The sequence below is a fragment of the Brienomyrus brachyistius genome, unplaced genomic scaffold (assembly GCF_023856365.1).
Source record: "Brienomyrus brachyistius isolate T26 unplaced genomic scaffold, BBRACH_0.4 scaffold1168, whole genome shotgun sequence".
Taxonomy (NCBI): Eukaryota; Metazoa; Chordata; class Actinopteri; order Osteoglossiformes; family Mormyridae; genus Brienomyrus; species Brienomyrus brachyistius.
Window position 1 is genome coordinate 1 of NW_026043442.1, and position 14,717 is coordinate 14,717.

A 14,717-nucleotide genomic window follows, 5' to 3' on the forward strand; every position below is an offset into this window, starting at 1 on the left:
CACTACCGTTCAATTATATACCCTGTGACAAGACTTGATTGGGGTCAGTTTTATCCTACAAAAGGATAATGACCCAAACCAAACCTCCAAAATGTGTTAGCAATATTTAAAGAATAAGCAGTCAGACATACCAGGAGATTGATGCAGAGGACTGCCAGTTGCTGATAATAGGCCTCTATATGTAGATGTGGATAAAATTTTGTGAATTGCATGAAAATGTGTTTTTCTTTGGAAAACAAAGAAATTTGCATGTGATCCCAAACTTTTGAGCGGTAATGTATATCTTGGGGGTGGCATGGTGGTGCAGTGGTTAGCACTGTTGCCTCACACCTCTGGGACCCAGGTTTGAGTCGCCGCCTGTGTCACATGTGTGTGGAGTTTGCATGTTCTCCCCATGTCGTCGTGGGGGGTACTCCGGTTTCCCCCCACAGTCCAAAAACATGCTGAGGCTAATTGGAGTTGCTAAATTGCCCATAGGTGTGCATGTGAGAGTGAATGGTGTGTGAGTGTGCCCTGCGATGGGCTGGCCCCCCATCCTGGGTTGTTCCCTGCCTCGTGCCCATTGCTTCCGGGATAGGCTCCGGACCCCCGTGACCCAGTAGAATAAGCGGTTTGGAAAATGGATGGATGGATGGATGTATATCTTATCATACCCCTGAGTATGAGAACCTGAGTACTTGTCTCTTTCTGTGTAAATAGACTCAATAAACAATACATTTTATTCATAACTGTCTATGTCTGTTTAATTACCACAGCGACATAAATAAATAAATAAATAAAATTGTAACCATAGTTTTAAGCTGTTTATTAAATACATCAATATCAAGAAAACGAAGAATAATGGATGAATGTGATTACAAGAAATGGAGAAATTTGTTCATGCTTTTTTGAAAAACATGCCTCAAAATGATTAGCATTTCAATCTAACTTGAAATGTATCAGAAAAAAAATCATTAACGGAGATTTTGCAGCGCCGGGGAGGGTCTCTTCGCTTCGCAAAAAAAATCCTTCAATTTCATTGGCTGCCACTGTGTTATGGCTATACGCGACCGGCCCCCGCGTGACAGGCGGGGATACTCACCACTATACTAACGAGGAAATTTACGCGCACTGCTTTTACATATTCAAGATAAACAGCGGATGACTATTAACATTTGCGAGTAATCAATGATTGTACAAAATTTTCTTTCTTACACAAAGAAAATGTTGAGGGCAGAATGAAAAATGATTGTCTGTCGTCTATCTGAACCAATCAGACTGTCCGTCGTCTATCTGAACCAATCAGACTGTCCGTCGTCTATCTGAACCAATCAGACTGTCCGTCGTCTATCTGAACCAATCAGATTGTCCGTCGTCTATCTGAACCAATCAGATTGTCCGTCGTCTATCTGAACCAATCAGATTGTCCGTCTATCTGAACCAATCAGATTGTTTTTCTTACACAAAAAATTATTCCGTTTTCAAAACACTTTTGTGCAAGAAATGCTCCCATGAGCCTGTGTTTAGTGCCTACAGAGGTCTTCTTTTTGCCACTGGTACAGGAGAGTACGGGTCCCACCTTGCCACAGCCAGGCACCTCCACGCCATCGACGGGCCGCGGAATCTCGATGGAGCGCACGTTGCCGTACTTGCAACACTCCTCCCGGATGTCCTCCAGGATCTCCTCGTAGTCCTCGTCGTCCACCAGCTCCTCGGGCATGACCATGTTGAGGAGGCACAGCACCTCCGTGGGCATGCCGGAGCTCTGCAGCCGCTGCAGCCCTGGAACCTGCAGCGTCACCGGCGTCTCGATGATGGCCGTCTGTCCCGGGGGGCGACAAGAGTGTCAGATACCCCCTGATCGTCCAATCGTCTCGAGTAACAGCGAGAAATTTACATGGACCCAAATAAACCCAAGAAATAGGGGCATTAAGCTTCCTGGGAGGCACCCAGGAACCAAGTTGGGTTTAGGACATCAGAAAGGCGGCAGCCGAGGGCAAATACTCACAGCGTTGGCATTCTTAGCCCCCACGCTTGCCCGCTGGACGATGAGCTTCTTGTCTCCGAGCTGCATGCCATTGAGTCCAGCCACGGCCTGCGGGATGCATCCCACACAAGCGTCAGCAATTCCATCCGGAAGCCCCGAGTCACCCCAGACCTTCCAGCTGCTGCCCCACCTCACGCACCTGGTCAGTGGCACTGATGTCCACGTATTCACAGAAAGCGTAACCCTTAGACAGTGACGTGGCACTGTCCTTCACAAGGTTGAAGGCCTTAAGAGGTCCGAACGACGTCAAGAGTTCCTTCACCTGGGCAAGAGGAGGAGACGCGGGGGGGGCGATTAGCCCGACAGTCCAGGCACGGCGCCTCGCTAGAAATGCTAATCTTAACTGTGGGAGAAGCAGCATGTTAAACTTTGCAAAACGACATGAGGAAACAGTGAAGACATCAGGAAAATGGCTTTATGACAAGTGGCTCGACATTACGGTGCAACACTAGAGCTCAAAGCCCCCTGTGCCCTTTCTGCATGACTTACTTACTGGGAGCGTACAAAAGTAACTATTTTGATTCTTGTCAATGAATGATAACACAGATTCCCCCCCCCCATCCTACAGCATATACAACACAACTGAATTCCTAATCAAGTTCTCTGATAATTCCAACTACGAATTTTGAAATATGGACCGAGTTGCATCTGATTTTAAGGGCCACAATAATTAAGCTAGATGGTATATAAAAAAAAAAACTAAATAAAAACAGCTAATTATATGTTAAGTGTTCCATGTATACAATGTGGAGGGGGGGGGGGGCGACTCGGCAGAACACAAACCCAGCCGAATCACTGACTTCCTGTTCTTAAAACCAAGAACCACATTGGTGCAGTTAATTAGAGGGACAAAGCCTACAGGAGATAAACTCACAGGTAAAGCTAAGAGCCGCCACAGGGTCCTGCTAAAGGGGCCACGGCTTGAAGCCAAACAGGACGAAATAGCTCTGCTAACATCATTCCTCACTTATTCTACAGGAATCTACTGTAAAGCCGCATTAACCACTGACTTCAGAAAGGAGTCACCTGGGACACTGGCAGCCACAAGAGGGCGCTACCTCCTACCTTCTCTTAGGGGCAAAAAAAAAAAAAAATCAAATTTATACCCTGTGATCAGCATAATAAGTCTCTCCCCAGCCTTCAACCCCCAAAAAAAGGACCCCATATGCTTAAGAGCACTCCAGGACAGAGCCCCCCCACAGGGGCAGGCCGTCGACAGGGAGGATATCCGTGCGAGGGACGGAATGTCTTACTTGCCTTGTGTTACATGTTGGCATGGCAGCAGTAGGTCAGTACTACTGAACAAATTATGAGCGAAGACTTAACGATCTTACAGGCCCCTAGCTGGGGACAAAGTGGGGAACAAAAATGAAAGAGCTGTAAGTATCAAAGCGGTAGCAGGGACTGCAAAAAAAATGTAAACACCAGGATACAAGCAGCGGTTTCCATTTCACCTGTCTATGGCACATTTACTGGCTTTGACGTGAAATACATTAACAGTTCTGCTGGATTCAAACTCTCTCCCCCCAGTGCTGCTTTGGTACAGCCTTCCTCTTGACTTGGATTACATGTGACTCACACTGGATAAGAAAGATTACGATGACAATCCGAAAAGGAGGAAAAAAATCAAAGAAAAACAAACTGACTGCACTTCTCACTTACCTTTCACTGAAACCGCGATCACTATCTTGTGGGCTGAGTCTTGCCATTTTTAACAGTTTAGGCTAAAGTGAGTGGGACACCGGAGCTCAAAATGTTACAATGCAGGGGTGGACGCAAAACGTTTTGCGATTAACTTTTGCAAAATAAATAGGTAAACTATTAAATGCCTGTATGGATTATGTCTATAATGGGCCGATTTCAGTGGGGGTGGCGATATAGGAAGAAAAAAAAAATCATAAAAGATGCTAATGAGAAGTAGAAAATGTCTAAAATGTGACCCTTTCAACACTTTCAGAGTAAGACGACCTCATCTGTGGCATGTTGTTATGGTAATATTATCCATCACTGACGTCATAACAGAATAGGGCATGGGGCACGATGTGAAAACTCCAGTGAAGCTGATAATCGTTCACCGGGAAAAAGGTCCGAAGTATTTTCTGCCTTTCGAGCGACACAGCAATGTAGGGAACGATTCTTCCGCAGCTCCCCATCGCTGTTAACGGATGTGAAGTCATCGTTCTCAGTGTGCGGACATGGACGTGAGACACGGCACGTCTGCGAATACTGAAGCGTTTGGGGACTTGGTCGATCTCCCCCACATTTCAAGCACAGTCTATGGTAGTGTTTCCCAGCCCAGTCCTCGGGGGTACCCCCCGGTCAGTCCACGTTTTTGCTTCCTCTCAGCGCACCTGTACCAGGTATTCGGTGTTCCTGATTGGCTGGGAGCTAGGAGGGAGCGAAAATGTGGACAGTCGGCGGTTCCCCGAGGACTGGGATTGGGCAAACACAGGTGTACGGCAATGTGGAGGTATTCGTCAGTTAGGTGACGCGCAGATGACTCGATTTTAAATTTTCATGCAGCAAAACGACGCGGCTGATTCATCCGACTAACACTCAGCAATTAACCCGATATACAAATATTCCAGGGTACCCAGCAACAGGCAGCACAGGGACTGGCTACGTGACTGGTTCGGCAAGCCGCCAGCTGTAAGGCACGTTTCCCAAAGCCTTTGTTGCTAATAAGGTTATTTGCTAACAACATTAGCAACTTACAACTGAATGGTTCCAACTATGCAAGTCGATAACATGAGGTTTTGGGAAACGTACCTTTTACATTAGCGGGGTCTCAATATCTTCATAATTTACAGCTGGATAAACAATGAGCGTAATGTAACTGTCAACTCATTACCTACATGTCTAATAAATGTTTAATAAATCCCATGAATATCTTTAAAAAAAAAAAAAAAAAAACCTCAAATGTGCGGCTATTTTCAGCAGCTAGCTTTAAACATGATGCTGACATTTGACCCCCCAGTATCTTGTAATGAATTTTAAGCGGTGAGGTAACTTTGACAGGCTTTCTTTTCCTACTAATCAGTTACACAGAGACGAGTGTTTATTTTATGTATGTATGTATGTGCGTGCGCGTGCGTGCGTGCGTGCGTGCGTGCGTGTGTGTGCATGCCTGCTTGAGTTCCACGTGCAGCAGTGGGACAGAAACACAGGAGGGTTGTGGGTCGGCTCCCCGGTGACAGAGACTGAGGGCGGGGTACCTGATCATCACTGAGATAGTTGGGCAGGCCTCCGACAAAGAGCTTGTGTGGCGAGTCTGGAACCACGGTGGAGACGACCCCTGCAGACAGAGCGGCACGGCGCCCAAAGCCGGCCGATCACAGCAAACCGTCAACATGCCGGATAATGACCACGAGCAAACGGCGCGAGTGAAATAAGCCAACTTCAAATCAGTATGACGTCGTTATCTTCTATATAATATCAGATAAATGTAACTCCAGCAAAAAAATACCTAAATACTGGGGCAGTTTGACGACTGTTTTTTGTCTCTCCCATCTTGCTCTCCATGGGAGATGCTGACACATGCAGCACCAGTCAAAAGTATGGACACACCTGCTCTTAATGCATTTGTCTCTATTTTAGCTGTTATTCACCTTATAGTAAAAGGCCTTTGGGCATGGAAGTTATGCATATGAAGTACTGCAAAGACAAAATTTTTGTCTCTTCAAAATAGGAGCCATTGGCTTCGATGACAGCATTGCGGACTCAACCAGCTAACATATGTACCCACCTGGACCGTTTCTCCAACAGTCCTCGAGTTTCCACAAGTTCTGCGCGCAAGCTGGCTACCTTACTCTTACTCTCATCCAACTGATCCCAAACCAGCTCTATAGAGTTTAGGTTGGGGGGCTGTGGGGACCATCTCTTTCCTAGTTCACAAGGTAATAAGCTACTTGCATAACCTTCAAGGTGGGCTTTGGGTCATTATCTTGCTGAAAAACAAGTCGTTTTCAGTAGGTGTGTCCAGAATTTTTGACTAGAATAGGAGCCAGCAACCCTAGAACAATTTGGGGGTTAGGGTCCTTGCTCAAGGGCCCAGTGGTGAAATCACTCTGCCAACCCTGGTATTTGAACCAGCAACCTTCTTTTCATGGGCAAACATCACAGAGCCACACAGCCTATGTTAACAGTAAGAAGTGAGTGACTGAGCTGTGTGTGTGTGTGTGTGTGGCTCAGCTGGTTAGGATGCCAGCGTTATCATCAGAAGATCACTGGTTCACATCACTGGTGATCACACCACTGGGCCGGCGAGTTTGCTCTAGGGACAGGCTGACCCTGATTTCTCAAAAAAAAAAAAAAAAAAAAAAAAAAAAACATTCTTCACTTTGGATAAAACTGTCTGCTAAATATTTACAACATTAAGTAAATAAAAGTGAAAGTCTCCCTCTTTATATGACAAGACATCTGCAGCTTGCGAAGGACAGTCAGTCCGTAACGAGTACAAAAAACTGGCCTTGCCGATCGGCTCTTCAAAGGTAAATAAAGATTAAGGTTATGACGGCGACAAGCAAAACGGACCTGGTACGTGGAAGGCGGGCTGCTCTGAGATGCCAGGCAGGGGGCGATAGTCGTGGGGCCGCCTGATTTTTAACGACTGACCCTGGAAAATGATGCCGTCGAAGGCCATTGCCTGCGTGGTCTCATCCACGGACCGAAACTAGGGCAGAACGAAGAACGTCGTTAATCAGGGAAGGCTGCGGTCTCCGCCTGGACACAGCAGCCATTAGGCAGGAAAGACTCTTACTTCAAGGAAGGCAAAGTTCTTGTCCTGGTTTATCTGAACAGCGAGGACGGGATTGGTGGGACCTTGACATAAGCCAGCCAATCGCATCTGGGTATTGAAGAAATCCGCCATGGCCTCCTAAAAAGACAGGCAGACACACTGAATGAAGACAGGCAGACGTCTGAAGACATCAAAACAGGCAAACGAGAAAAAAAATGACTGACAAGTCTAGTACATTTATCTATTTATTTTGCGGACACTTTCATCCAAAGCAACATACATTTCATTGAAGAAGCAGGACCAGACAGTTCCTAGAGCAAATAGTGCTTAAGGGCTGCGCTCGGGGGCCCAATGGTGAAATCACTCTGCTGCCCAAGGGATTTGAACCAACAACCTTCTTGTGACCGGCTCAGTGTCCTAACTCACTGAGCTACACATGACACCAGTATGCATGACAGAAGGCAACGCGGGACTTTGCCTGGACTCACCTCCGTCAGGCCGAAGGGGATGTTGCCGACATAAAGCCGCCTGGCCTGCCGGGTCATCTGGCTGCCGACCATCGGCACCTGGGTGGGCGTCACTGCCACGCCGCTGGTGGTGGATGTTGCCAGTAAAGCTATCGTGGGGATCTGCCCTGCAGCTGTGGGGAGGAGAAAGGGCTTCAAGACCCCAACCAGGGACGGCCTGAATTTTGCCTCTGCTCTCTGTATGGGGAATTTGCCTGGAATAGGCTCCAGGGGAGCCTGACTAAGATAACTGGTTGGACGATGGATGGGTAATTAATATCGTTTCAATCTGACAGACAGCACTTTATTAAACTAGCAATAAAATATCACCTTTCTATCCCAGCAGGTCCTTCATATAGAAGCTTAAATAAATCCCTGAAGGTGCAGTTTTCAGTGAAGCATTTAAACGCAGGTGCTGCTCGAGGAATCAGCTTCATGCATCAGTTATAACAGCGTTACGGTAATGCACCGCTGCAAAAGTACAGACACGGAGCGGCCAATGCATCTTACGTAAATCGGTAATAACCAATTACCGCAATCGCAGGCATAGTCAGAGCGCAGATATGAATGACTGGAACTGCTAGTTTATCAAACACGGCGGCACTTAGTGCTCGTCTAGCCGAATCAGGTCGTTTCGAATGACATTTTAGTGATTTAGTGATAAGGAGCTGATATGACAAGATTGCCATTTGATAGGTACATAAATCAATCCTACTTTCGACTCCGTTGTAACGCATGTTGTATATTTCAGTTGCGTTAGTATGGCTTAAGTTTATTCAGTTTACTGGATTCTCTGCACTTTAATGAAGTTATATGTGTATTGTTATATAACTGTACATCATTGTTAGTTACTGCTATCCGCTGTAAAGGTAGATACAGGTGCAAGACTTTGCAATAACGACCTAAAAGCAGTTGTTATGATTCCAGGGAACGCGGCTGATTTTTAGAGTCTATACATCATGAAGAAACGGCGATCGTGTGAGAAAGACTTATTCTGTACGGATGACAGGGCCAGCATTTCGGACCCAAGGGAAAGGCTATTGTGCATCGGAAAGAGACAAAATCATATCATTATATAGAAAACTCGTCGTAGTATTTAAAAACCAAGTAACTAACACTGTTATTAAGTGCGGACTTTAAATCAAGTGGTCGCGGTCGTTTTTATTTGCATAAAACTTTAAACGTGATCTTGAAAATATAACGCTTGCAACAAACATCCATGCATAGTGTGTTACTGCGAATGAAAATACGCGGGTCGCAATTTATGATCCAAGTGTATAATGGTAAATAATTAAATAAATAAAACCGCAGGCTTTCACATCGAGTGCACCCCAATAACGTTTCATTGAAATGTCCATGTTATGTACGCCGGGCACTGATGGATGCAGGCCTAGCGATCTCTATAACAATGCCAAGCAAAGAATGTCACTGATTTACCAAAGCGGTCAGTTTTCGGGGATCCTGCGGCAGCTGGGAGAAGAAGAATCGGGCAGGTTTCAGAATCGGCGAGCGCTCGGATAAAAGGCACCGATTTCCCAGCCGCGCTTTTCTTTCCGGAACCAGCAGAAGTGCCCTCCGCACCATCCTCGGCGCTAGGACACGCCGGCCACTTTATTACCCTAAAACAGGGAGCATACACCGATCTTCAAAGCCAAACTTACCTTGCCGATTTTCGCTTAACTGCTTCTCAAACTCATCGAAATCGGACATTTTTCAGTCCGTACTAAAGACGTATTGCAAAATAAGCAGAGGTCCAACAGTAGGCCTTTGAATGGGCTACAGGCTGCATTGGGTTCTGCTGCTTTTTCTTCCGAGTCGCCTGCCCCTCCTCCCCCGAAGTCATCGGCTCTTCCTCGGTTGTATCACACACAGGTTCGGAAACATTCGATGCGCATTACCGTCCCCTCCTGCACTGGAGGGTTAAGGACAACGTGATTATATCGAACCAAAATTGAAATGTGCAAGTTGACTTTCCTAGTTATACGTCTTCATTTTTATTCTGGGTTTAACAACCATGAGTTTATGACGTATTTTACATGATTAGTTGGCGACTGGACCTTATTGTTTATATCTCTTATTAAGGATCCATCCATCCATACATCAATTATCAAAACCACACACTTACAATCCGAGTCTAGTTTCATATGCTGCGCTGCTGAGCGACCCGCAGAATATTATGCATGAGTACAAGTCACAAGCCCCGTTTCCACTAACACGGGGCCGGTTCTAGCTTGGTGCCTTTTGAGACCGAGGCAAAAAGATGCAGAAATGTGTTTTTCTTTGGAAAACAAAGAAATTTGCATGTGATCCCAAACTTTTGAGCGGTAATGTATATCTTGGGGGTGGCATGGTGGTGCAGTGGTTAGCACTGTTGCCTCACACCTCTGGGACCCAGGTTTGAGTCGCCGCCTGTGTCACATGTGTGTGGAGTTTGCATGTTCTCCCCATGTCGTCGTGGGGGGTACTCCGGTTTCCCCCCACAGTCCAAAAACATGCTGAGGCTAATTGGAGTTGCTAAATTGCCCATAGGTGTGCATGTGAGAGTGAATGGTGTGTGAGTGTGCCCTGCGATGGGCTGGCCCCCCATCCTGGGTTGTTCCCTGCCTCGTGCCCATTGCTTCCGGGATAGGCTCCGGACCCCCGTGACCCAGTAGAATAAGCGGTTTGGAAAATGGATGGATGGATGGATGTATATCTTATCATACCCCTGAGTATGAGAACCTGAGTACTTGTCTCTTTCTGTGTAAATAGACTCAATAAACAATACATTTTATTCATAACTGTCTATGTCTGTTTAATTACCACAGCGACATAAATAAATAAATAAATAAAATTGTGACCATAGTTTTAAGCTGTTTATTAAATACATCAATATCAAGAAAACGAAGAATAATGGATGAATGTGATTACAAGAAATGGAGAAATTTGTTCATGCTTTTTTGAAAACATGCCTCAAAATGATTAGCATTTCAATCTAACTTGAAATGTATCAGAAAAAAAATCATTAACGGAGATTTTGCAGCGCCGGGGAGGGTCTCTTCGCTTCGCAAAAAAAATCCTTCAATTTCATTGGCTGCCACTGTGTTATGGCTATACGCGACCGGCCCCGCTCGGCCATGCGGCAGTTTCCCGTTAAACCGTAAGGAGTAGGTTAAGTCCAGCCTTGGCCTCCAAGCTGACGTTTTTCTACATATGTGCTTGTGTATCATGGACAGTAAGAGGGGGCAGGCAAGGAGAGAATTTCTCTCTTTGGGGATCAATAGAGTGTTATTATTATAACGTCTAAAAAGTATGATGGTCTGTCGATGAATCAATAAGAAAATAAATGAAGTCGTTTTCGCGAACACGCTGGTAAAGCCAGGGGCCGGACCGACTGTAGGGGGCGTGGCCAGAGACTGCCTGCTGACCATAGCTGTCAAGTCTCCCGTTTTGGCCGGGAAACTACCGTATTTTACTTCTCTTTCCCGCCGTCCTCCCGTATTAGTATTTTCCCGTAAATCTCCCGTATAATAATATATATATATATTTAAAAATTCTTCTGCCTCTCCAAACTGAACTGTCAGTAGCCTCGCGAGAACTGCCACCTGCATAGCCTGGGTGGCAGTTATCGCGAGATTAGTGCCAACAGCGGGAACGAGAAAGGAGAGAGATGGATGGATGGATGGATGTGTAGAAGGAGAAGGCGTCCCTGCCAAGAAACAAAGAAGTCATGTAAATACATCGGAAAATGGGACGACGAATTTACTTTCCTAAAGAGGAGCAGGATGGGGCACAGTCACGCGTTCTGTAAGATTTGTAAATGCGATTTTAGTGTCTCCCACGGGGAAGGAACGATGTCAGTCGGCATGAAAAATCCAAGTCATTAGTGAATGACAGAGAGCCGCATGAGTGAACATGAAAAATTAGTAGAAAATGCGCAATGAAAATAAAATGTAAATGACAAATGGTTATTTTATATTTCTTGTACACCTGTCTTAAAATGTAAGGGATACTGGAGCCTGGTTGCGGTGGTGGGATGGCTCTCGGCGGGTGCCGGAAAATTTCCTTTATTTTCAAATCCAAACCTTGACAGGTATGCTGCTGACTGTTCCAAATCATGGGTGCATGTTACAAGTGCGGAACATATTTTAACTTAGTACTAACTTAGCATCATATTTGATCTGATTCGACTGAATATTCCAGGTTTCCATCTCTCATGCATCTGGTGTGAGGTGTTTTCAGACTCTCAGGCTGGCGCAAAGAAATCTTACGGCAAGTTTATTTTACACTAGTATAAACGTAAAATCAGCGACACCAAAGGCGTTAGAGTAGTTTGCAAAACCTACAGACTATTTAAAAGGTAACACAACTGTTGCATACGTTTTATATGCGTGTTATCTGGGTGTGCAGACTTGTGGCGAATTGAACGTCTCACTCCGGTCAGCTGAGCAAAGTTGGTAACCTTGGTATTGTGTGTAGGAGATTCGGTATAACTATAATTTCGTTCTCCATTTGCATGCCCGAAGTGTCTTTAAGTGTTATGTAGTTTTGCCTGAAACGCAACAATAAAACAAAGCAATTAAAGCCAATCAGTTGCTCAAATGCTGCTGTGGTGATTGAAGAACTTTTGTCGGAAGTGGGATTCGAACCCACGGCTTACTTCGGAGAACAGAATATCCCTTGCGTCGGAAGGCCAGTTACGTCGTGCGTGGTGTCTGAGACCGCTCGGCCATGCGGCAGTTTCCCGTTAAACCGTAAGGAGTAGGTTAAGTCCAGCCTTGGCCTCCAAGCTGACGTTTTTCTACATATGTGCTTGTGTATCATGGACAGTAAGAGGGGGCAGGCAAGGAGAGAATTTCTCTCTTTGGGGATCAATAGAGTGTTATTATTATAACGTACGTCTAAAAAGTATGATGGTCTGTCGATGAATCAATAAGAAAATAAATGAAGTCGTTTTCGCGAACACGCTGGTAAAGCCAGGGGCCGGACCGACTGTAGGGGGCGTGGCCAGAGACTGCCTGCTGACCATAGCTGTCAAGTCTCCCGTTTTGGCCGGGAAACCACCGTATTTTACTTCTCTTTCCTGCCGTCCTCCCGTATTAGTATTTTCCCGTAAATCTCCCGTATAATAATATATATATATATTTAAAAATTCTTCTGCCTCTCCAAACTGAACTGTCAGTAGCCTCGCGAGAACTGCCACCTGCATAGCCTGGGTGGCAGTTATCGCGAGATTAGTGCCAACAGCGGGAACGAGAAAGGAGAGAGATGGATGGATGGATGGATGTGTAGAAGGAGAAGGCGTCCCTGCCAAGAAACAAAGAAGTCATGTAAATACATCGGAAAATGGGACGACGAATTTACTTTCCTAAAGAGGAGCAGGATGGGGCACAGTCACGCGTTCTGTAAGATTTGTAAATGCGATTTTAGTGTCTCCCACGGGGAAGGAACGATGTCAGTCGGCATGAAAAATCCAAGTCATTAGTGAATGACAGAGAGCCGCATGAGTGAACATGAAAAATTAGTAGAAAATGCGCAATGAAAATAAAATGTAAATGACAAATGGTTATTTTATATTTCTTGTACACCTGTCTTAAAATGTAAGGGATACTGGAGCCTGGTTGCGGTGGTGGGATGGCTCTCGGCGGGTGCCGGAAAATTTCCTTTATTTTCAAATCCAAACCTTGACAGGTATGCTGCTGACTGTTCCAAATCATGGGTGCATGTTACAAGTGCGGAACATATTTTAACTTAGTACTAACTTAGCATCATATTTGATCTGATTCGACTGAATATTCCAGGTTTCCATCTCTCATGCATCTGGTGTGAGGTGTTTTCAGACTCTCAGGCTGGCGCAAAGAAATCTTACGGCAAGTCTATTTTACACTAGTATAAACGTAAAATCAGCGACACCAAAGGCGTTAGAGTAGTTTGCAAAACCTACAGACTATTTAAAAGGTAACACAACTGTTGCATACGTTTTATATGCGTGTTATCTGGGTGTGCAGACTTGTGGCGAATTGAACGTCTCACTCCGGTCAGCTGAGCAAAGTTGGTAACCTTGGTATTGTGTGTAGGAGATTCGGTATAACTATAATTTCGTTCTCCATTTGCATGCCCGAAGTGTCTTTAAGTGTTATGTAGTTTTGCCTGAAACGCAACAATAAAACAAAGCAATTAAAGCCAATCAGTTGCTCAAATGCTGCTGTGGTGATTGAAGAACTTTTGTCGGAAGTGGGATTCGAACCCACGGCTTACTTCGGAGAACAGAATATCCCTTGCGTCGGAAGGCCAGTTACGTCGTGCGTGGTGTCTGAGACCGCTCGGCCATGCGGCAGTTTCCCGTTAAACCGTAAGGAGTAGGTTAAGTCCAGCCTTGGCCTCCAAGCTGACGTTTTTCTACATATGTGCTTGTGTATCATGGACAGTAAGAGGGGGCAGGCAAGGAGAGAATTTCTCTCTTTGGGGATCAATAGAGTGTTGTTATTGTAACGTCTAAAACGTATGATGGTCTGTCAATAAATCAATAACAATATGAATGAAGTCAATGTTTATCTAAAGAAATCAGAATTCAGGAAAAGCCAGGGGCCGGACCGAGTGTAGGGGGCGTGGCCAGAGACAGCCTGCTGACTGTTCCAAATCATGGGTGCATGTTACAAGTCCGGAACATATTTTAACTTAGTACTAACTTAGCATCATATTTGATCTGATTCGACTGAATATCCCAGGTTTCCATCTCTCATGCATCTGGTGTGACGTGTTTTCAGACTCTCAGGCTGGCGCAAAGAAATCTTACGGGAATTGAACGTCTCACTCCGGTCAGCTGAGCAAAGTTGGTAACCTTGGTATTGTGTGTAGGAGATTCGGTATAACTATAATTTCGTTCTCCATTTACATGCCGGAAGTGTCTTTAAAGGGGTACCACCCATCCAGTATAGTTATCACTGGGCTATCACAATGTCATCACAATACTAAAGACTGAAACAAAGCCGTGAGGTCAGACCCTCTGTATACAGCACACAGTCTCACCCTCACATCCTGTATGACCACATTTCTGCTGTTCACATGGCATTTCTCCAGCTTCCATTGCCCTGCAATGGACTGACCCATGAAGGTCTACCTCACTTTACACTTTGCCCATGTCTTGTGTGTATACCCTGTCCGATCCTAACGTGTATTTAGTGTGTGTAAATCTCTCACTGCATCTGCATTTCGCAGTTCAGCTTCTGACAACATTGTGTTTCCCATCTGTGTATTTGGGTTCGGTGCTTGTTGGGTGCCTGTCGTGGTCCTTCTATTTACAATTGTACGCGGGGCATGCTGGGATATGCGCCCCGCCGGTGTTACACTAGTATAAAAAAAGGAATCTGGTCGAGTTTGTTCATTGACCAAATTTTGTTTTTGTGAACCAAATTGTTTGTAGGCCAAAGCATTTGTGAACTGCAAGCACTACTGTACTAATGATAAA

The 14,717-nt window shown here is 45.4% G+C and overlaps 1 protein-coding gene across 1 annotated transcript; it reads right to left on the reverse strand.

The window, feature by feature from the left end:
- Nucleotides 1-904: 904 nt before the first annotated feature.
- Nucleotides 905-7,339, reverse strand: LOC125730345 (splicing factor U2AF 65 kDa subunit-like). Its single transcript, XM_049005774.1, has 7 exons — nt 7,253-7,339; nt 6,786-6,902; nt 6,560-6,698; nt 5,242-5,321; nt 2,166-2,288; nt 1,988-2,074; nt 905-1,801 (listed from the first exon to the last, which is right to left on the reverse strand). The coding sequence occupies exons 1-7, from the start codon at nt 7,322-7,324 to the stop codon at nt 1,424-1,426; spliced, it is 996 nt and encodes a 331-aa protein (XP_048861731.1). The 5' UTR covers nt 7,325-7,339; the 3' UTR covers nt 905-1,423.
- Nucleotides 7,340-14,717: the final 7,378 nt, after the last annotated feature.

Coding starts and splice junctions, on each gene's coding strand:
- LOC125730345 (XM_049005774.1), bottom strand. CDS start 7,324: ATGGTCGGCAGCCAGATGACCCGGCAGGCCAGGCGGCTTTATGTCGGC. Junction 6,903..7,252: donor TCCCCTTCGGCCTGACGGAG/GTGAGTCCAGGC, acceptor CTGTCTTTTTAG/GAGGCCATGGCGGATTTCTT. Junction 2,075..2,165: donor ACATCAGTGCCACTGACCAG/GTGCGTGAGGTG, acceptor TGCATCCCGCAG/GCCGTGGCTGGACTCAATGG.